This window comes from Hypomesus nipponensis, chromosome 2 (assembly GCF_054491055.1).
Source record: "Hypomesus nipponensis isolate SF chromosome 2, ASM5449105v1, whole genome shotgun sequence".
Classification (NCBI taxonomy): domain Eukaryota; kingdom Metazoa; phylum Chordata; class Actinopteri; order Osmeriformes; family Osmeridae; genus Hypomesus; species Hypomesus nipponensis.
This window is the reverse complement of record NC_140362.1, coordinates 12436817-12460000: the sequence shown is the minus strand read 5'-3', so window position 1 is coordinate 12460000 and position 23184 is coordinate 12436817. Positions and strand designations below refer to the sequence as shown.

General features: G+C 46.8%; 2 protein-coding genes across 3 annotated transcripts in view; one reads left to right on the top strand and one right to left on the bottom strand.

The window, feature by feature from the left end:
• The window catches only part of prdm1a (PR domain containing 1a, with ZNF domain), a 14101-nt gene extending 9832 nt beyond the window's left edge, over window positions 1–4269 (top strand). Inside the window, exons 5-7 of the mRNA XM_084706502.1 lie at window positions 351–1438; window positions 1571–1699; window positions 1894–4269. Coding sequence (XP_084562628.1) covers window positions 351–1438; window positions 1571–1699; window positions 1894–2514 — 1838 coding nt within the window. The 3' untranslated portion in view covers window positions 2515–4269. The remainder of the gene's footprint in view (window positions 1–350; window positions 1439–1570; window positions 1700–1893) is intronic.
• Window positions 4270–9510: 5241 nt separating this feature from the next.
• atg5 (ATG5 autophagy related 5 homolog (S. cerevisiae)) lies at window positions 9511–23123 on the bottom strand. 2 transcript variants are annotated; one of them, XM_084706500.1, is made up of 8 exons: window positions 23050–23123; window positions 22208–22361; window positions 21928–22055; window positions 21054–21132; window positions 20760–20922; window positions 19158–19252; window positions 15645–15762; window positions 9511–11578 (listed from the first exon to the last, which is right to left on the bottom strand). In XM_084706500.1, the coding sequence occupies exons 1-8, from the start codon at window positions 23121–23123 to the stop codon at window positions 11442–11444; spliced, it is 948 nt and encodes a 315-aa protein (XP_084562626.1). In that variant the 3' UTR covers window positions 9511–11441. The 2 variants fall into 2 exon arrangements, with proteins under 2 accessions (XP_084562626.1, XP_084562627.1); XM_084706501.1 differs by having other exon boundaries at window positions 22208–22365; window positions 23050–23102.
• Window positions 23124–23184: the final 61 nt, after the last annotated feature.

Genomic DNA, 23184 nt, shown 5'->3' with positions numbered 1-23184 from the left:
TCAATCAGACCTGCCTACCCCCATTTGGATTTTATCTTGATTTTTATCTGCTGCCTCCCAGCCCCCCCCCACACACACACACATTGCCCAGAGGCAGCTGTTACGCCTCACTTCCTGTCTTTTGCAAAGCCCCCCACCGATCGTTCATCAAACCTGTCTCCCTAATTGAACCACTGGGTTACTTACTGTGTTTCTCAAGTGCCCCACCTCTTCCCGACCCCCAACGCCCACCCTGAACACAAGCCCATTTAAGTGTCTTCAGTTTTGGGACCTATTTTCTCCAGACTTTTGATCAACGGACTCTCGAAACCTTTGACTGACTGTTTCTCCCTCCCTTCTCCCTCCTACAGAGCAGAGCCTACTGGAGGCCAAGCAGCAGGCCAGCGAGGAACGCATCGTCAGCAGCACCACCCAGACACCCACCCCTACCCCCACCCCGGTCAAGAGGGAGCACAGCGTCTCCTCCATCCTCCGAGGCACCACGTCCTCCTCCACCAACAAGAGGGAGCCCAGTCGGCCCCTGGCCACACGGCCGCGCTGCTCCGGCAGCCCTGAGAGGCCCCTGTGCCCCCGGCCCCTCTACCCGCCCCTGCGGCCACACCCCCACATGGCCGAAGACTTCCTCAGCCTCAAGACCAGCCCCGTTCAGTACGGCTACCCGGCCACCCATTCCCCCGGCAACCAGTCGTCGGCCACGCCCAGCCCGTCGGCGAGGAGTAGCCCGGAGAGCAGCCCCCAAAGAAGCCCCGCCGGTCCCCAGCACGCAGCCCCGCCCTCTGGTTTCTACCCCCGAGGCCTGGGGCCCTATCCCGGTTACGCGCCACCTGCCGCCCCCCTGTCCTCACCGTTCTATCCTCAAGGCCATCACTACCCCCGCTACCTCCTGCCTCCCCACTACCCGCTGCCTGGCGGCGGCGTTCCCGCCGTGGGGGGCATGTTCCCTCGCATGTACCCGCTCTACAGCAACCTGCTGCCCCCACACATCCCCCTGCTCCCCTCCGACGCTGCCTCCAGACGCTTCCTCATGCCCGACTCCATCCATCCTTCCTCGGTCTCCGTCCACAGGGACTTCCTCCTCCCCACCCCCACCAGTGCCTTCTCGGCCGCCACCTCCCTGAAGGACAAGGGCGGCCCCCTCCACCCTTACCCCGGTCAAGGGGCCCCACACAGGCTCCCTCACGCCCCCTCCAGTGGGTCCCCCACAGCGGGTACCTCGCCCCCCAGCGAGAGGGTGCCCACCAAGCCTACCTCAGCCTTGCTGGGCAGCGCCAGCAGCCGGTCGGATGAGGAAGCCATGAACCTGAGCAAGATGAAGCGTGGAGGCAGTGGCTCCGCGGGCTACAAGACGCTTCCCTACCCGCTCAAGAAGCAGAACGGCAAGATCAAGTACGAGTGCAACGTCTGCAGCAAGACCTTTGGACAGCTCTCCAACCTCAAGGTGAGACTTGGACGTCGCCATTTTGTTCTGTGCTCAACCAGTAATTTGATCGAGGTCTCAAGTAAAGGATCAAGGAATCTTGTTTCCGGGCCTGTTTTAGTCATTAAACATTAATTTTTTTCTGGTATCTAGGTCCACTTGCGTGTCCACAGTGGCGAGCGGCCCTTCAAATGTCAGACGTGCAACAAAGGTTTCACCCAGTTGGCCCACCTGCAGAAACACTTCCTTGTCCACACCGGAGAGAAGCCCCACGAGTGCACGGTAAGGCCAACGCTAATGCTACGCTAGTTGTTGACGTTACCCTAAGAATACTGAGCCACCTTGATTATGCTATGCTAGTTCCAGATGATTCATGTCGAAGCTAGCTACTTGCCAGCTACCAATCCATACATTGTCAATGCTACACACCTTTTACCGGACAACCGCTAACCCATCTCCCGTGCCCTCCTCCCCAGGTGTGTCACAAGCGCTTCAGTAGCACCAGCAACCTGAAGACCCACCTGCGCCTCCACTCTGGAGAGAAACCCTACCAGTGCAAGCTGTGCCCGGCCAAGTTCACCCAGTTTGTCCACCTCAAGTTGCACAAGCGCCTGCACTCCCGCGAGCGCCCCCATAAGTGCTCCCACTGCCACCGGCACTACGTTCACCTGTGCAGCCTGCGGCTCCACCTCAAGGGCTTCTGCCTGGCCGCCAGCTCCCCCTCAGGCAGCTCCGCCATGGGGTCCTCCACCCTGAGGTTCGGCAGCTCCCTGGACGAGCTCCAGCGGGCTAACGAGGAGATTGAGCGCTTCGACATGAGCGAGCATGCAGAGAGGCTGGACCAGCTGCAGGGAGGCGTGGAAATGGATGCCGTTCTGGAGAAACAGATCCTGGGCATGTTGTGGAGGGAGATGGACCTGAAAGTCTCCCCTTACCATGCCCACCACAAGGGGATCCCTAGCGAGCTTCTATCTGCCAGTTACGGCCTGTATGAGTCAGCAAACGAGACGTCGGTCATCAAAATGTGTCGGAGCAGTCCTCCTCCGTTGCTTCCGGCCAACATCACGGTCAAGCAAGAGTCGGAGGAACACGCTTAACCCCTTCGACGATGAACCGGCTTCAGACTGTATAGCTCAGAGAACTGGGTTGCCCGGAGCAACAGGTGTAAATATCCGATTTCTCGGTTTTCATTGGTGGTAAAATTGGGATGAAAATTTGTTTTCAACCTATCAGGGACTTATGTACTCAGGGCTAAACGTGATACTGTCCCCCAGACCACTTAAGAGTTCCAGAGTGTCCTACACTTATTACAAAAGACAATCATCTGTCCTGGATTTCATGTCGTTGTTGTTATTGTTGTTGTTATTATTATTATTATTATTATTGATATCTATGTAGTTATTTGTCGTCATTTTTTTTTGATCAATTTATTATTATATAATCTTCTTAATTTATTTATACAAATTTTGGTCTTCTCTGATAGCAATATGTGGAAGTGATGTTTACAGTGACTGGGTAATTCATTGTAACTGACTGTTGACTGATTTTTTTTCTATTTCTCTCTGAGGCCATTTCTGTGTAGATACTTTTTCTCTTCACCGGTAGGCCTATCTGTCCTGTGAGACTGAAACCTCGAACCTGTAGTGTGTCAGTGTCCATTTTCAGGGTTGTGTATATATAAAAAAAAACTAAAACAATACTGCAGGTATAAAAAGGGTCAAAGGTAGTTTTGGAGAGACCTTGTACTTTTGTTTTGCCAAAGGTTGCCACATTAGCTGTTTGATAAGAAAGAGCTTTATTTGACCTTTTCAGCTTTCCAGAAGACTTCCCTTTGTCCACATTTGTGCTGACCTCTCCACTTAATTTAAATGAGAAAAAGGGCATTTTTGTATATTTTCAACAACAGTTACCTCAGTGTATGTGTATGTATGTGTGCGTGTGTGTGTCTGTGAATGGATGTGTGCGGGTTGGTACGACTGACTGGAGTGTGTTTGTGTGTGCTGGTGTATGTTCAGAGAGTAATCTGAAGGCGGGTGTATTCTATTTATTGCTTTTGCTACTTGAAAAAGAAAACCAAAATGAACTGGAGTGCAAGCTCCCCAAATGGTCCAAAGGACTGCAAAGTCTGTTCGAGATGTAGCACATATAAGACTGGGAACTTCAACTACTATCAAAACCTTAAAGAAGACATGTACGCTAACTGCAACAGTGTATTCAAATGGGGATTCGAAAGCTACAAACCAAAGTTCACTTGGCTTTAATTTGTTCATACACACAAAAAAAGAGACTGAAAGAATGGGAAACAAAGATAACTGTATGTGTATCTGATGAAGTGTTAGCTCTTTAGCTATGGTCTTGTTTTGTAGGTTTTTTGTTTGTTTTTTTTATGGAAAAGAATGGACTTTGGATGTCTCCTTGTTTGTGAATGGCACAGACCAAAGCACCTCGGCCTTCTTATGCACTGGCCCTTCCCCTTAAAGACTTCTGCGCCGGTGCTTGCTCCTCTCATATCTACATAGTATGATTGTTCTGTATTGGCTTTAAGACTGTGTTCTGTATGTCTCCACGGTAACTGTGACCCGAGGCAAGTGGTCTGGAAACAGTTCCACATCAGTCCCTTCCATCTCTCCCCCCCCCCCCCATGTCTCCCCCTCTCTTTCTCTCTCTCTCTCTCTGTCCATACCTGAAGTATGACCAAAGCCTTCTCTTTGATCAGCAGCTTTAAACTCTTGAGGAGAAAACTAAGGAAACTAATTGACTGTCTCTGTTTACATTCTGGTTTACATCATTTATTTATGTGCAAAAATGTCCAAATGTAAATTATGATATAAATGTTCTCTGTTCTAATCTGACTTTTGGTTGTGGGTGTTTTTATTTGACGCCATCTGATGATGATCTGAAATAAGGGCTTCCTTATCGAGTATTGGGGAAAGCTGGCTTTCGGTGAGCCTACTGGAGCAGCACAAGGGAACACCTGAGCAGTTCAGTCATTTTACCATTGTGCCTTTACCTTGGGCGGAAAGCGTATAGCTACAGAGTCTCAATTCCTGATTTTGTGACACTAGATATTTTACAGATTTACGAAAACAACAATAGTTAACAAAAAAACTGCCACTCTGGTTAAGAGCTATCAAGCTTTATGTCCATTTCCGTGCCATGCTAGGCTTAAAGACAGGAACAGGAAATAGCAGTTTATTTGGAGCACATCCCCTTGCCCTATGGCTATAGTAACTGAGGTCTGTGTTTTACCCCCCCCACCCTCCCCAGTCTACCCTGCACCATTTACTCATGAGACTGGTGCCACTCCAGTTTTTGAAAACACACAGACAAGGTTAAGTCACGCCAAAAGTGCATTTCTGAAAAGTTGTCTAACATTTTTGCATTTGATTAAAATACAGTTTTGCATAATTTAATTGAAAAAATGTCATGCCTCTTGTTTTGGCTACATTTGCAATGGTGACCAAGCAAGATTTTGATTGGATTCAGCCCCCCCTTAAAGTGATAAACTTTAAGGAGTGAACTATTAACATCCAAGGATGTAATTTCCTAGAGGCTGACATCCGCTGCAGGATCAAAATGTCCTAACTCAACTGATGTTAGTGACTACGGTTTGATAATCAAAGCTTGACTAGAGTGTAGGCTGATGGTATTGCTACATGAATCATTCCTGACCAGATTGTTATTTAAAAAGCACATTTGGGAGAAACGTTGACGGCTTTCTTGAATTAGCTTAAAACTTACTAAGCTTTCCTTGTCAAAACGAAATACTCGGTCTTGGTCCTCTTCTGACTAAACAATTTTCATTTGAGCGTTGCATGATTCCTCTACGCTTCGACGTCGTAGTATTAGTATGAGGGAAACTTTTCTCTCAAACATTGACACAGCAAGTTCCACTATCTGAGCTTGTGTTAGTAATCATGTGACATCGTGCTTTTCTCACAAGAGGGGGAGGAAACGGACTACCTTACACCTACCAAGGGACCTCACAATGAAACCAGGTACCTTTGCATGTTTTACCGTTGAAATTCAAATAAATGTACATTAGAGGGAGGACAGTTGTCCTTTCCTAGCAAGGGCTTCAGGCCTGTCTGTACATGACATGTATTCATTTAGCAGACGCTTTTTGATACATGAGCTATTCTTGAGTTTGCATGCCTCATTAAGTGAAACGAGTCTGGACATTACACACATGCAAACTTTTAGCATCACACACCCAGTCTTAACCACAGTAAATAAAACATCGGCATTGTTGTAGACACAACACACACAGACGGATAGTGCATGAACTACTCTCCCTGGCTGATGCAATCCTTGATGATGCTTCAGGGAATTTACTAAAAAACATTGGGAAGACTATGACATTGTGCAAAACAGGAGGTGGGCTTATTTTGTCAAATTGGGATATTTTATTGGATTTTTTTAACGTTTCATAAGGAGAATCATTCAAAACACACACACACACGAACACACCACCTAATCTGATTTCCTCGAACCTATTGTCATCCCATCCCATGACAGGAAATACAACCCCTTTTTGGCTACGCAAAGGGAAACCAGATGACCACCACGGTTCAGAAACGTGGATAAGGACCAGAACGTGGTGACCGGGTCATATGGACCACAGGAGAAATTATGTAGTACCGTACTGTCGGCCTATTGGTCCATACAACATGTGCGTAAAGTGTCTCACAGCTGTGGGGCAATACAGACTGCGGTCAGAGATTAAAGGAAAAAGGAATAGGATTGAGCATCTGTCCCAATGAGGCTGGTTGCTGAACCAAAATGGCTGCCGGGACTTTCTGCTGAGTCACTTACAGCCATGTGTGGGTGTGTGTGTGTGTTTATGTGTCTATTTTCTTATCTTTTCTAAACACCGGAATAACGCAATGTTGTCAAACAGTTATGACTGCACTGTCGTCTGAAAGGTGAAGCCTAATTGATTTTCTTTAGGTGAATTTGGTGCCACGGGTGTTGAACACATCGCAACGGGAGATTTTCAGATTTGTAACAGAGCGCACCAGTCCCTTCTTCTTTGGTTGATGGTTACCATGTTGGAGCTGAAAGTGTAGCTGCCGAAGATCGTCCTTTTTGTGACTTTTACGGACAACTGGCAAGTTGCGTTCTTCCCCATGCTGTCACTGCCCTCACCAGATGACACAATGAGATTGGCAGTGAGTGGAGAACCGAGAGCAATTAGTGTTCTGCTGTGTGAATTTACGAGCCACATGTGAGGACTCCGTTTATAAATGATTATGACCCTCCTTTACTTCCTGCCGACAAACACTCCTACTTTGCGTCCCTTCATCCTCACTCAATCAAACACTGTATGTGACACACATGCTGGATCACACACACACACTTCCATTCCCCCCCCCCCCCCCAATCCCTGTATCCAGTGTACATACACTCAAACACACAAGCACACACTCATTCGAACACATTTTCCACATGCCATATGGGAAATGGTCTCTCTGCAGCCACATCACACGCACACATGAGAACAATAACTGACATCAGTGAGACAGATCATGTATTATGTGTGAATGTAACCATGAGAGGCCGGGTTTAATGTTGAAAGTGGTTCAAGTGGATGAGTGTGTCTGTGTTGTGAGAGCACGCAATGTGCGCTGTCGCACAACAGAGGAGTTTGAAAAACAAGTCCTATTTTGGGCAGCCAAGACATACTGAGGTCCGATGCAAACATTCGCCCCACTGCATTCACTTGTCTGACAGGATCACATGAGGAAGATTCTGCTACAAAATGGCCACCTAAAATGCCAGGAGTGACTCAACATGCCTTATTCTCGTTTCTCAGGAACGACTCATCCAAACGCACACAGTGGTTGGAGAGATTTGCTAGATAACTCCAGTGTCTCAAGTCCAAGAAGTTAGTTTTCTGAACACATCTGTCTGTGTGTAAATATGTGAATATTCTGTCAGTATGGCAAATGGCTTTCTTGTTGCATACACGCACACACATCAAGAAAGAGAGAACAAGAAAGAAATAGACCTCAACTAACTATGAAGTTCTGAAGTGACTCTCACTGGCACCTGCTTATTAGGGGCGAAGGTCAAGGAAAGGTTAGTGGTGGGGGTATGGGGTGACTGGAAATGAGAGTGCACCTCCAGGAATGAGTGCACGAGGCCTTTCTAGGTGTGCCCCTGGCAAATAGTGTTTTCAGTTTGTTTGAATGAGAGGTAAGGAGAGAGTGTTTTACTAAAATGTGATTTTTTGGGAGGCGACATTGTTTTGTTGTCAGTGGAAGGAGTTGCCCTGAGAGGGGAGGGGTTGATTGTGCTATGAGGACAGTAACCTCCAGTCACCTCGTATAACTTCACAAGGCAAAGTCCTGCATCTCTATTTAACCCTTGTGTTCTCCTCGGGTCATTCTGACCCATCAGTCGTTGTGACCAACCGTTGTTTACAACAACTTTACCGCATACAAAAACAAAATGAAGCATTTTCTTTTAATCGTTGGGCTGTCTCAGACCCCCCACATTGCGAAGGTGAAAAGAAAATTATTTTTATTTGCTTTTGTATAGGGTAAAATTGGGTAAACACAACGATGGTTCGTTATGAAACTTTTGGTCATGTGACCCGAAAGCAGCAAAAGGGTTAACTTGCAAATCTACATCACCACGAGAGAAAGAGCAAGGAAGAGGGAGAGAGAGAGAGAAGCAGGTGAGCAGAGGACAAGGAGCGTAGCGGTTTTGCTGGCATCACAACGGAATAGTTTTAAAATCAGTTTAAGAATTTTCCTCAAAGTCTTATCTTCATTAACAGTGAATAAAAGTGAAGGAGGGAAGAGAGAAGGAGCAAATAAGCGAGTGACAGCGTGTGAGAGAGGGGAACTCTGTCCTTTTGGTAATGACACGAACTTCAAAGCCGGTTCCTAATTAAAAAGAGCCCAAACTCCCAACGCTCTGAAGACAAAGAGCAGGAGACGCGCTGGGCTGTAAGTAAATTATCCGTCCGACTAGTCACACAGGAACTGACTATTCCGAATTTTCTGTCTCGACTTCCATGACGTTTCTTGTTGATATTTCTAGTGACAGAGTGGTTGTGCAAAGCCCAACAACAGCCAGCAACTTTAAAACATTTACTGATTTTTAGATTTTTTTATTCAAGGTTAATGCCACACAAAAACAAAACGTTCATAGCTTTGTGCAGTCATAATTACAGTGAGTAGCAAAATACAGAAAAAGCAAGCCACAAAATATAGTTCATTTCGAGAATTCAAGATCAAAATATGAAACGGGGGGGAAAAAAAGCACATTTGTGTTTGCCTGGTTGACAGCAAAGCGCGCTGGAGTGGACGGGGTCACATCCATGTGACTGAAGCGCTCCTGGTTTGCTGTCCTTCTCAGCATGACGACATGAGCCAGGAGGAACGAGAAAGGGCAGGTGGGAACTACATCATGCGAATGACCAAAAAATGAATACATAGAAAAAAGAGAGTGTGTGTGTGCGATGGCTTCTTCGTCTCGTTGCTAAGGGAGACGTAACACAGCAACACTTGAGCCTCGTCATCCCTTTCCGTCACAGCAGGGAAACGAGCGCAGGCGTGTGTGTTTGTTTGTCGAAGATGGAAACTGCATCATTTGTAAACAAGCTTCCAGATGTAGACGTTAAGTGAGGAGAACAGAATTTGACCCCCAGCGGCTTTCTTTGGGAGAAAAAGTCTCTCTCTCTCTCTCTCTCTCTCTCTCTCTCTCTCTCTCTCTCTCTCTCTCTCTCTCTCTCTCTCTCTCTCTCTCTCTCTCTCTCTCTCTCTCTCTCTCTCTCTCTCTCTCTCTCTCTCTCTCTCTCTCTCTCTCTCTCTCTCTCTCTCTCTCTCTCTCTCTCTCTCTCTCTCTCTCTCTCTCTCTCATAACCCCTCTTCTCCTTTGCTCTGCATCCCTCTTTTCTGCACACCCTCCCTTCCCTCTGCCTCCCTCCTTCTCCACCTCCCTGGGCGATGGGCGAGGAATGAGGGGAATACAACTCATAGATTCCTCTAAATCGCTAATCATTCTCACATGGGATCTGGCATCATCTGGTGTCTGATGGTCTGTGACTGCTCTCCCCCCACCCCCTAGCCCCCCCCCCCCCATAGCCCCCCCGTATGTGTTAAACACAAACAAATGTGTGAGTGTGTCAGAGACTGCCTCTGTGAGCGTGGTTTGGGGGAGTCTGGCAGGCAATGACTAGGAATAGGGGGGTTTTGTATAGCTACAGGGAACTGTGGGTGGTTGGGGGCCAGTGTCGATTGGGTAATGGTTAGGTGTGCGGTTTCGCAGAATCCAGTACAAATCACTATGTCAGTAAGTTTGTTGTCAATGTAATACACTTCCTGGGGATGTTGGGACCCAACCAATTATCCTCACACCAAGGTAGAGGTCATACCCCGTGGCATGCTAAGTGACCAGCTGACCTATGACCTCTGGTCACCTTAGCTCCGACAGGGCGTCAAGAAGATGCTGTTGGATGACCAGTGAGGATGAACCCACTGGACAACCATAGCAACAACATTGCTGACCTGGGTGAACACAACGCCAGGCTGGTGACCAGTGCACAAACTGACCCCAATGAGGTCACAGAAAGACAGAGATCGAGTGAGCGAGAAACCGTGCCAAGGGACGTGCAAAGCCCTGAGCTTTACGATCCAAAATGGCCGCCCCGTGAGCCATGAGCCGGTAAACTGTAAGAGAAGTGAAACGGGAGATCTAAGGACTATGCGCGCTCTGACACATCCAAACAGTATGCTCTGCGAAACTAGAGATGGGTTCCGAACAGACAGTTGGGAATTCCCATAAAAACGGGCAGTGTCGAAAGGCGGCAAGCGGGAGTGATCCACTCTGGAGTTCAACAGCTCATGTCTGGCATGCGAGTATACTGACACACGCACCCACCAACTGCAATACCGCCACATGGAACCAAGCTCTGACTCAACATCATAAAGCCGCCATCCTATCACCCTCGGCGCTGGGGGAGAAGGGGGCGTGTCAGACACCAGGAAGTCTGCGTCGGGCTGGGATGATGCGTGATGTAACCACGACCGTCCCTCCCTCCCTCATAGGTCTTTAACACCAGCATGCCTACACACACACACACACACACTCCAAATTACAGGCCTGGCTCCTGGTTTGAGAAGAACAGACAGACAAGATTCCATTCGAACTTTTCACACCTTCGCAAGCCCCCCTTCATGCCCCTCAGGGGGTCTATAAATGATGTCTCTAATTACTGAACATCCACATGCACGTACACACACACACATCCCACCCCAAGGCTTGGCAGAGAGATGGTGAGTTTAGTGGCCTCATTAGCAGCAGGAGGAATGCTAACAGGCCATTAGAAAAGAGATGAGAGAGTATTGGCAGTAAATGACAAGAGAGAGAGAGAGAGATAAAGAGACAGAGATAGACAGATAAAAAAAAAAAAAAAAGGCAAGGTAACATTGATAGGGTTAGGGAAGTGACATCATGGTTTGCACTACTGCTGCACGGACGCAAGCGTGTAAACCCTGCGGGGGGGTTGTCAATGCATGTCCGGCCGTTTCTGCACATGACCCAGGTGGCCGCGAGAGCCTGCAGGCCTTATCTGTCTAAAACGGAGGACAGGAGAAGTGAGACTAGTAGAGTCCACCACCCCGCCCTCTTTCTGTTGTCTGTTAGGGTCTCCTTATCCATTCAGGAGAGTGAGTCCTCCCTCGTCCCCCCAAACTAAGAAAGGAAGAAGAGAAAGGAAAAGAGGGGGAGAAAGATTCTCCCGGACCGGACCGGACCTCCTTTCGTTCGGTCGAGACTCCGCGCCGGGACCTCAATGTCGCATGTTGATGATGTCACGCACATCTTTGCGCGACCCCCCCGCTAACATGATCTGCCCTCTGCGGCCCCCCCACCCCACCCCACCCCCCTCTCCAGCCCCCCCTCTCTCGCTCCAAAAGAGTTCATTTGTAGATCCTCCCCTTCCCGGGGCCCAGGGTGGGGGTGGGCGTGGGATGGGGAGCTGGTGAGGGATGGCTGGCCTGTTGGCGGGCTCTCAGTCGCTGGGTGCGGGGATGACGCAGATGTGGAGGAAGTTGTCCGGGTGGCTGAGGTGTTCGCTCAGCCACTGCAACGGGGTCTCCAGCAGGGGCTCGATGCCGTGGACCACCACCTGATACCGCTTGGGCTCGTCTGCAGAGAGGGGCAGAGAGGGGTAGAGAGAGAGAGAGAGAGAGAGAGTAGAGGAGAAGAAAGAGAAAGGTTGGAGCACTACATAACAGCTCATATCTGTACAGGTTTGCACGATAAAGTTAATCATTTCAGTACTTCCGTCTAATATTCATAGACTCAGTGTGTGTGTGTGTGTGTGTGTGTGGGGGGGGTTTACGTGGGCGTGCTTAACGACAGAGTTCATTCGCGTCTGTGTGTGTTACTGTTAGGTAACTGCCGGGGCGTGTGTTTAAATCGGCCTTCTCACCCCGGCCTGACCGAGGCCTGTGGGGCTTGCGACAGACAGATCGATCAATCACAGTGATCAGGTCTGACCCCTCAGCGGCCCCAGGGGTCAGGGAGACACAGGGGTCAACGGACGATGACTGATGACACTCTCAGCGAGGATGTCTGCATCTGTTTGCTGAGTAGTGTGAATTTGAGCAACACCCTTTAGTAGTGTGAACTACTTTATCAGTTCTTCCACTAAGGAGCAAAACCGAAGTCGTATCTGTGTGTGTGTGTGTGTGTGTGTGTGTGTGTGTGTGTGAAACGTGAAACAAATATAAAAATAACATTTAGTTGTTTCAATGGTGAGGTCCCATGTGTAAGCATTATACTGGTGTCTCAGTGTCTGAAGCCCTCTGATATGACGTGGCTAAATGCCACAACCCCAGAGGTCAAAGGGCTCTGAGTGGGAGCGGTTACTGTCGGTTTGAGAAATGACACTCACTGACAGACAGACTGACCGCTTTATCCCAATTGAGCAAACGAAGACCTATGCTTGCAGCCGACACGTAATATCAGAACTACCGTTTTAACTGACATCCTCGGTTCCAGAGATGGGAGGGTGCCACACCCGGTATATACAAACTGTCTAGCATCTCCAAACCAGATGTTTGTAACATATGAGCAACCTTTCCTTTAAAATATAAACACCTGTAATACTGTATGTACGAGTACATACATGCATACATATATTGTTACATATATACACATATTACATCAGTGTTTGTGTGTAAAAATATATATATATATATATTTATTATGTTGGTCTTTTAAACGAATATACATGTGTGCCTGTATGTACTTCATGCATATATACATGTGTGTGTGTATATGTATATTTTGCACACCATGTAAGCCTATTTCTGCCATGCTGTTATAATATAAATAAACTATGAAACTGCTCCAAAATGTGTGCCAATACAGACATGCATCCACAGTGCAGCTATAATGATCGACTGATACGATGCAATTCATATTGTGACCACACTTCTTCACTCTCTCCCTTCCCTTCCATGTAGACCAGCTGGGCGGAGGGTTCCTAGAAGTCTCCGCCCTGTCAGGGCCGCCGGAGGAGGCGGGCGTGGGTGGGAGGAGAAAGAGAGAGGTGGGGTGGGACAGCCCCTGCTCTCATTATGACAGCAAGGACATTTTCATCCAGCGGATACAAATACTATCTTTCAGCGCGTGCGCTCGTACAGTTCTAACACAGTAGAACGTTGTTGTTGAGGAGGGGGGGGGGGACGGGGGGACGGGGGGACTCTCGTATGTTGCTGTTTGGTCAGACGAGGGATGGAGGCCCAGGTGATTCATCTGTGGAGCTGGTTTGAAGGGGTTGTGAAAATATGTCATAATGGAAGGATTTACACCGCGAGACAGAGAGTGAGAGTGAAAAGAGAGAGAGACAGTGAGTGAGAGGGGAGAGAGACAGAGACCGAGCGAGCGGATCGGGAAAGAGAGAGAGAGCGAGAGAGAGAATGAAAAGAAGGGAAAAAAAGAGAGAGGAAGGGAGGGGATGAGGAAAGAGAGAGAGGAATGGCAGACTTATAGAGGTGTTTTCCCATCTGAGACACAGTTCTAATCCGTGCCATGCAAACCAACAAAATTCCAAAATAAACCCCCAAATGATATATATACACACACACACACATGTCCCAAATCATTTCCACGAGACATCTGCAAACAACAAACATGGGCAAAAATCCCAATCATTGTTTGCATGGACACACACACACACACACACACACACCCGCCCACATCCCCTGTGGCTCAGTCTTGCACCATTAGCAGGATGTCTTGTCACTTAGGCATAGCCAACCCTTATTTAACAGGATCCCACCTGCCAACAGCCAGACTGTTGTCTTGGACTAGCTAACCAGCACACAGACGCATACCGCAGGCTCACAACTAATCTTGTATCGCCAATAACTTTCGACACATTTTGCAGGTAAGAAGACCAAGCTCCAAGACTTCTACGGGTAAACGTTTGTGATTTTGTTTTCGAGCAACACAAATTAAAAACACAAACATAAAAAATACCCCTTACTGGAAATCTGTCATTAACCCTTCTCGATTCCACATCAAGCAACACCTCACACACCCCAACACCCACGGCCCTCCATTCAAAGCCACCACAGAAACTCTGGCCACCCCCAGCCTGTTTGATGAGCAGAGAGGGGTGTACGGCGTGGGCGAAGCAGCCCTTGGTTTTCTTCAACTCCGTGGGCCGTACCATGAATAGGTTATAACGGGGGGGGGGGGGGGGGGGGATGATGTGTGGGTCTGTCTCTCAGGGGATTTCTGCCTTTACTATTCATTTTAAATTCCACCAAGAAACCTGGTTTCCTTCAACCAATCCGCAACCGAAAAAGGACCCTGCGAGGGGGAAATTTGCGGAAGGCTCCCGTATTGAGAAACAAACTCGCGTTTCCAAAACAAGCGTTCTGGAGGGTAGGAATCCACCCCTACGAGGCCTGCGTCATTCCAGCATCCGTCACCCCTGGCCGTGTTTCTCCCTGAACAGGCAGAGCCGTACCATGTCCAACACACACGCACACACCTGGGACCGCACCAGGGCTTCGCTAGACGTCACAGCTGACCGCTAATCACAATAACATGTTGACGCCCGGCTTCCAACGTGGGCCCCGAGCGCAACTCAGACCTGATACTGCACGACTCATCTGAAGAGTTGTCCATTTGTCGAGCAGGGGAATCCCCTTTTAGAGCAACTCTTGCTTGCTTTGATGAGAGCTCGAGTTTGGAGGTTCACACGATTCCTCGAGGGGTCATTTATGTGCCGCTAGACAAAACTGGAGGAGTCCGTTTCAAGAGAACTGATCTTTGATCTTGTGAAGCATCACAGGGGGGTGTATGGGGAGCATTCTTGTCCAATGGGTCCACAATGCGAGAGGGGGGGGGGGGGGGGGGGGGGTCGGGTCTCCCGACAACTCTGCCGGGAAACAATGCTACCATCATGGCGCTTCAATAGACCTCGACCGCCGCTAATCCAAAACACGCCGCCATAATCCCCGCCCTATCGCGGACGCTCATCTACCACGCGAGGAAGAGAGGGAAACCAAACAAACGACCGGAGACAAAGCGGCACTTTCGCCTTCATCGTGCGGCCCTGCTCCCCAAAACACGGTACGGTGTGGGGGGGGAGACGTACAACACCCACACAGAAAACGTGGCGGGCAACAGCGGGGGTGAGAAGGGAGAGAGAGAGAAAGAGAGAGAGAGTACGAGGGGCGACAAGCTCCCGAGGGAGGAGAGAGAGATTAAGAGTTCAGCCATGCAGGTGGGGATCCTGCGGGCGGTCTGTTCCTCAGGTCCATTGTCATCTTATCTGCTTCCTCTACACCCCCCCCCCGCCAGACGCTACCTGTTTAGGCTGGCTACCTCCCCCCTTCTTTCTTCCATTCTATCCTCCCCTCAGTCACTCGGCCTACGTTCTCTCCACCCTTCTCCACTTTTATCTCAGAGAGGCAATCTTCCACATTCCTCCTCGACCTGTGTAAATACAATAACCTGAAAGGTGTCTTTTCTTCGCAGACATCCTGAAGGGAACAGAGGACCCCTTTGAGGATGCATTCTCGCATGTTCAATCAAAACTTGGTGCGTGTACCCTACCTTACTAATTCATGGAAAATGAGGTTAAAAAGTATGGGATTGGATGGTGAATGCGGTCATGGCAGTGCCATGACAGTAGCAGTGTGTGAATGTGTGACTGTGTATGTGTGTGTGTGTGTGTGTGTGTACGTACCATCGTGAGATATGGCTGTGGGATACACCCCCTTCAGCAGATCCCCCAGCGTATGTGTGTGGCCATCAGGTGAAACAGGGCGAAACAGCTTCTGAATGAAGGGTCTGTCACTCATTGTCTACACAGAGGCAGAACACACAAACATGTTAGGACGATCTCAAAAAGTCCAGATCCTATTTTCAGGTTAGAATGAAGGAAAAGTGAGAGGTTTTGTGTGAGGATAATACTCAAGTGTCAACACAGGTAAAGCAGCATGCTGCCATAGGGGGTGAAACGTGATGAATAGTGTCTGGATTGCAATATGGAGGATTTTCATAATTGGCCAGAAATATGAGAGAAAAAAACATTAACCTCCTGACCCATGTTTGATGCCTGTAAGCCTATAATGTATCTGTTGGCAGAGTCGAAGGTCCGACTCCTTTCCCTCTCTTCTTTATTGGGCCAATGTCAGATTCATTTTATTATGCCTAATAAGTGTGGGGTTTCAATGGATGGAGCTTTTAAAACTTGAGCACACCAGAGCAGCATGCTGGATAGCTCCAGGCTTCACCGTCACCGTTGGCACAAGTCATCATAAATAGATCAGTACAGCGAGATACAAAACCCCTAGCCTTCGAGGTGACAAATGGCGAGTCTGACATATAATAGGAACTAATCATGGTCCTGTGAAAAGGAAACCGGCGACGAGATAGCTCGAGTAACGGAGCTGTAACTAAAACCGTCGTGCGCCAGGTAGGGAAGGTGGCTCAAAAGGCGCGAAGATTCTCAGATTACCAGAAAGAGTGACTCACTCCCAGGAAGCGCGGGTTTCGTGCGGGATTATCTAGAAAGCCGGAGCGGAGAGAGTGCGATAAGTGACAGCTACTTCGTTGCATATTTAAAACCGCCGTTAATAATTGATAGAGGTACCATACAAAGAGGGGGCCACTGATCCAAGGAGAGAAGCGCGATACTCTTGGACGGCGACACTTTCTTTTCAGTTTGCCTGACACCCAAGTTGGCAGAGCACCACATGGTAACACCGAGTGGGGGCCGTCATTAGCATTACGACGTTGAGGGGTCAGGTGAAAAGAGACTGGCTCTCCCTCAACACGTAGTGCGGCTCAGACCTAATTGCCCGTGTGGATTCAATCCGCCTAAGTAAAACTGTAGAGCTGAGGCGCACGTCAATCAATCGGCCAACGAATTTCCAAGTAAGACCTAATGGAGATATCTTTTTTCCACTGTGCAAATTTAGCAAATTTTTAGGGGCCTTGAAATGCATGTCAATTTGGTTCACATAATTCGATGCCCCCTGCAGCCCAAGTTTTTGACCTATTATATCTTACTGAAGGCCCACTTCTATCATTCCTGGCACATGTGACTTGTGAAAAAATAAGTTTGAGCACCATTGGTAACCTTGTCATCTTCAAATGGCATTTATATTCCTAGAATGCCAAATTGAGATGAACTACTTTAAGAACAGAAGACCTGCATTAAGCTTCAGCCAGAAGCAGGCCTGTCATGTTTGAAAGTAACCGGTCTAGCAACAGGCAACATCGTTTTCACTTTCAAGATGACTCTACCTCGGGCACTTTAAATCACAGTCCTATCATTCTTGGAACTGGAAAACCAGAGGCCTTACTGGATTGAGCCGCGCAGTTAACAGGGCGCTCAACGGATCACTGAAATTGCAGTCTCTCTCTCTCTCGCTCTCTCTCTCGCTCTCTCGCTCTCTCTCTCTCTCTCACCCCGATAACAGCGCAAGCGGAAGTAAGCGCTCTGTTATTTAGAGTCAATGTTGTCATTAATCCTGTCTGCATCAAAAGCAGCACATGTTATTTACACTAAAGACAGCCATCTGTCTTCGGAGGGGGGCATCTAGACTGAAATACAGTCATCACTGGCGACTTCGGTATCCGGACCCGGACAGCTTGGTCCGTCCTCCATTCTTTCAGCGGCCCAAATTTCTGTCTAGACACAAGGATTCCTGTTGCGTATGGAGCGTCTGCGGTTTTGGAACCACTGACTTGAATTTACACTTGTGTCTGTGTTATTGTAGACTGTTTTTAATTGAAGGGTAAACTACATTTTTGGACAAATCTTTTTATTTGTCTTTAATATTTTACTTATTTTGGTTGATTATCATTTAGCTTGCTGTGGGAAGTTTTCCCCCAGGTGAAGAAGACATAGGCTACTGCATTTTTGACAACTCGAGCATTTAGGGACATTTCTAACTAGCCCCAACAGGTCCTAATTCGTTTATTCGTTTCTGGAGAGAGGGGTGTTAGCACCCAGGCAAAAGTTGCCTTAGACAACACATTTAACCAGATAGGCTACACTACACTTGACTGCGGTTCACTCAATGAAATGTCTTAAAGGCCTACTCGGTATAGAACAGACGACCATCAATGGCGCTTCATGCACGCGTGCTATTCTGCAGATGCTTTTCTCAGTTAATTGACGAGTCCAGATCAACGCCAGTCCTGACCAAATAAGGCTAGACAGTAACTTACACTTTGAATCCTTTTCAGGAAATCACCCGAATCCGTACGTTGCATGGTGCAGGATGCATGGTGCATGGTGTTTGCATGTTTTTTTTAGGTTTAAAGTTTATATTTAAAAGCAGTAGTCGTCATAGTTGTTTTGACCGTATTAGTGAGTGGGTTAGGGTTGTTGTAAGCTATAGCGCCATAAAAGTAATAATTTTTGAACAGAGTAATGTTGCCATTTGACCACACCAGCACTACTCATGGTGTGTACTGCCACCTAGTGTACATATCACTATTTAGTCCAGACATAATAGTGAACTTAAGAGTTAAAAACACATGTTCACGATGCATGTGACACATTGGTCACATGTGTATTAATTGTGTGTGTGTTTTTCTCATCGAATGTTCAACAGTTTAAATGTTTGAATGTTTTTGTATTTTTCGGAGAAAAAAAAACCTCGTTCTCAAAAAAGACACTGCCAAAGTCATAACTTTTGTCAAACAGTACTGTGGAAGTAATGCCTGATAACTTCCCACAAAAACGATTAAACATAACAGAATATAACAGAATATACAACATAACTGTGTTGTCATATGACAGTGATACCAGTGTGTTAAGTTGTGTTGTCATATGACAGTGATACCAGTGTGTTAAGTTGTGTTGTCATCCAGCGGTGATACCACACCACAGTGTGTTCATGTTGTGATGTCATACGACAGTCATACGACAGTGATACCACAGTGTGTTAAGTTGTGTTGACATATGACAGTGATACCACAGTGTGTTCATGTTGTGATGTCATACGACAGTGATACCACAGTGTGTTAAGTTGTGTTGTCATACGACAGTGATACCACAGTGTGTTAAGTTGTGTTCTCATCCAGCGGTGATGCCACCGTTTGTTTAAATTGTGATGTCATACAGCAGTGATACCAATGTGTTAAAGTTGTGATGTCATACAGCAGTGACACCCCAGTGTGTTAAAGTTGTGATGTCATACAGCAATGATACCCCAGTGTCATAGAACTGACTGGACATTACCAGGTATATTCTGAACGGGATGTAACGGAATCCGCCTTCGTCTGTGGGATACTCCATCAGCTTACGGTTCATGGCCCAGAACTGGTCAAACTTATCTGAGGAACACAACCACATGGTCATATGAAGTCATGTGAGGCCCAGAACTAGTCAAACATATCTGAGGAACACATGGTCACATGGTCATATGAAGTCATTTGAGGCACAGGTCCAATGTGGAGAAAATCTGGCAAATGCTTTGAAGTCCAAAACACATTGTACTATTTAATTCTGGACAATGAAGTCCTTTGTGTCTTTTCAAAGCTGTGAATTGACTTCATGTAAAAGTCAGAGCACTAAAGGCGTTCACTGGGGAAATAAACACAATGTCTGGAAGCTGGGAGGCAAATGTTTGTTTCAAACTCCACTTCTCTCACTTTCACATATCAACATCTTATCAACATCATCTTTTCTTTTTTTTTTTTACCTGTCTCTCATTGTTTCTAGTCTACTTTGGGTATGGAAACCAAAGTAAATGTTATTTTGGTTTTGGGGAAAGTGAAAAAGTCAAACTGTCACAAGCAGCTGAGAGAAACAGGTCTGAGTTTAACCTTTTCAACTGTGACCATTTACTGATGTTTTCTATACCAAGTGAGTTTCTAATCCACATCATACACATGTATGTTTTAGCGCAGATCGCACATCAGATCATACGTTACAGATCATAGTGCTTCAATAACCTCTGGATCACCGAAGGGGGAATGCATCTGTATTCTGTATAAATGCATGCTTAAAGATAAAGATGACTATATTTAATTGATGGGAGAGGAGATGGAACCAAAGATCATATTGTTTAGAACAGTGTGCTTTTTTGTTTTACATCCCAACTGTGTGGACGCTCACAAACACCTGATCATGTTTCTTGTAAACCAGGTTGATTTAGCTGAAGAAAATATCACAGAGAAGAAAATGTTTTGTCTGAACCCCCCCCCCCCCCCCCCCGACACAAACCCATACCTACCTTAATTTCATACCACCCACCCCACTTTCACATCTATGGAACGCCCCACTGATCTCAAAGCTAAAACTACTCTCAGTTTCAAGAGCAAATCCCCTCTCTGTTGATCACATGGGTGGGCTGAAGAGAGAGTGCTGGGGTGGGCTGGGTTTCTGTGGCTAAAGTTGTGGGAGCGTAAACGTGCAACTTGAAGCATTGTAGTGACAGTCACACTCCCTTACTGGTAAAAGTATATGTGTGTGTGTGTATATGTATATATATACATATACACACACACACATATATATCCTGTCGTCCTCGTGTTGATGGCTGTCACTTATCTTAGCAGTTGGAAGTGTGTATTTCCTGATGTGTTGTGTTTGTGTTCCAACTAACGCCAGATCCAACACACTATGTATGTTTTCACCAATCTGACTTTTCACCATACAAACTCTTTTTTTCTACATATAGGCCAAGCTGATGACCTGAGTGTGTGTAAGCATGTGCTCTACTCCATTTTCCATTTCCATAATTTCCTTTTTATTGTTTTCCTACGTTTTGTACACTGAGCCAATCATTGCAAAACACTGTTTTGCATGATTAAATCAATTGTGTGATAATCTGCTCACCATTCTGCAGGCCCATCCACAGCTGTTTGTGGTCCTTCTTCTGCATGTCGTTAATGACCTGGCTCTTGTGTTTGAGTGCGTCAGCCTCCTTGATGCTGGACATGAAGTGGGCCTCGATCACAGAGTTGGATAGGCAGTGGAGAAGGTCACGTTCCGGAAAGTTCTACCACAGGACACACAAAATAATCATTCTTGATCGCTGACAACAGTCTTTACACTATAATTGGATATTTACTGTACTCTACTCCTGTCATGCTGCAGTTCTCAACCCGTAACATTCATTTTCTGCCATACCTTAAAATGCAGAGTGATGCTCCAGGGTAGTGCTGTGTTCGATGCATGGAGGTCAAACAGAACACCAATGGGATAGTGCCTGGGTTTAGGTCAAACATGGCAACATTGTGTAAGCTAGCGTTTCATTTGGCCATTTGACATGTCACAACTCCCCCCAGCAACTCATTTCGCTTGTCTAGGTTATGCTGCCATAGCCTGGCTGCCAGCCCGACTTCGCCCCGCCCACAAAATAATGTGGTCGGGAAGTTGGGTCTGGAGGGTCTCGTATTGGGAACAACTATATAAAACCAGGATCTGGACGGACCAATGAAATTGCTAGGACGGGCTTTACACGATGATGGACTGATGATCAACAGTAACGTAATCAACAACGTCACAAAAGAGCCCTTGGGTTGAATTTGTTTTCAACAAACAACATATTACGTTGCTCTGATTGGTTGTAGGTCTATCCAATTGAGCGAAGAGGTTTTGTTTTACGAGTGCGGTTGAAACACCTCACAGCCCAACGGAGAGTTTTCAGACTCATATTCTGACTAGAATTATGAGTATGACAACGTCAGGCTAATGCTGCCATGCTGTGGCTGAAATTTGTAACTACATAACATTGTGGCTTGTTTTTATTAGAAAGAGTTGATGAGTCAGGGACTGCATTGTAGTTTCTCTCAACTCTCTTCACTGGGGTTACATTACTATGGCACATGTTCCTATGGCATACTGGACCCTCTACACACCCTCACTAATTATGTGACATGTTTGATGGTTAAGTTGATGCCAGACATACAGACACATTCACAGTTAATTTAAAGGGAACACAAAAGTAAAGAAAGATGAACATACCGAAGGTGCACACATGAACACATCTTCCCCCACTCACCATTTGAGTGGTGTTCCTTCATATTCAAACCACATCTCCTCCACATCCTCTGCCTTCAACACTTTCAGGAAGTGCTTCTTCACCTTGTCAGTGACCAACGTGAGGTAGCTCACTCTGGGCAACAGGAGCTGAAGACAGCAGGGACAACAACAAAAAACAAGAGTACTGTATATGGTATTAGAATGTGTTTGGTATTAGTTTTTTTTTCTGTGTGCTCAGTCATACAAGCATTACGACGTATGTGTGCACTAACATTTTACCACAACACAGGGTTACTTACATAGAACGGTTCAGGCTCTCTCTCGGTGACCTCATCCTGATGCAAGGTGAAGCAGGTAGGAATCCGACCAAACCAAACATCTCGCAGCACATCCTTGTCATCTGCCATTCTGAAGTCGCTCCCAGAGGCACATAAAGAATGTATTTCGTACAACCTGTCTTACGACAAAGATAAATTGATTGCATTGTCTATCATTTGTTTGTACGTTTCAGACGTTCAGCAAAACAAAACAGCAAAGTGACATCGCTGCATGTCTTTAATGACAAGTTTAAATAGATAACAAGTCAAATGGGGAGTCAGATGGCTGAGCGGTTAGGGAATCGGGCTATAAATCAGAAGGTTGACGGTTCGATTCCTGGCCGTGCCATATTATGTTATGTCCTTGGGCAAGGCACTTAACCTCTACTTGCCTCAGGGGAATGTCCCTGTACTTACTGTTGGTCGCTCTGGATAAGAGCGTCTGCTAAATGAAAACATGTAAATGTTAAGTCATATATAGGCAATAAACATCCACGACACTGATGTGTTATTCCCGCATACTACTGATTAATTGGGTGTCTGATCTTAAACAAACAGCATGCAAAATGCAATATTGGCAACACACTGTAGCCCACTCACAACTGCGTGATGACTGATAGCTTAGCTCAGTGAGTTAGTAGCATTGAGCTGTGAGTTAGCATACATAACTAAACAGCTATCTAGCTAGCTCAATACATTAAATCAGGAGGATAAATATGGGCTTACTGGCAGAAAACCCTCACAACTTCTTGATTCAAACGTTTGTCATGCTACGGGTTACTATTTATATATAGAAAATGGGACAAATATGGGTTAAATCTTACTGTTCTGATACGACTGCTGTTGGGTCCAGGCCGTTTTGGTTGGGACTGTCACATTGGCCTGTCAAAGAAAACATACAAGACTATTTCCTTCTTTCGCTGTCATGTGCCTCCAGCAGTGGTGACATCCAGTGCATG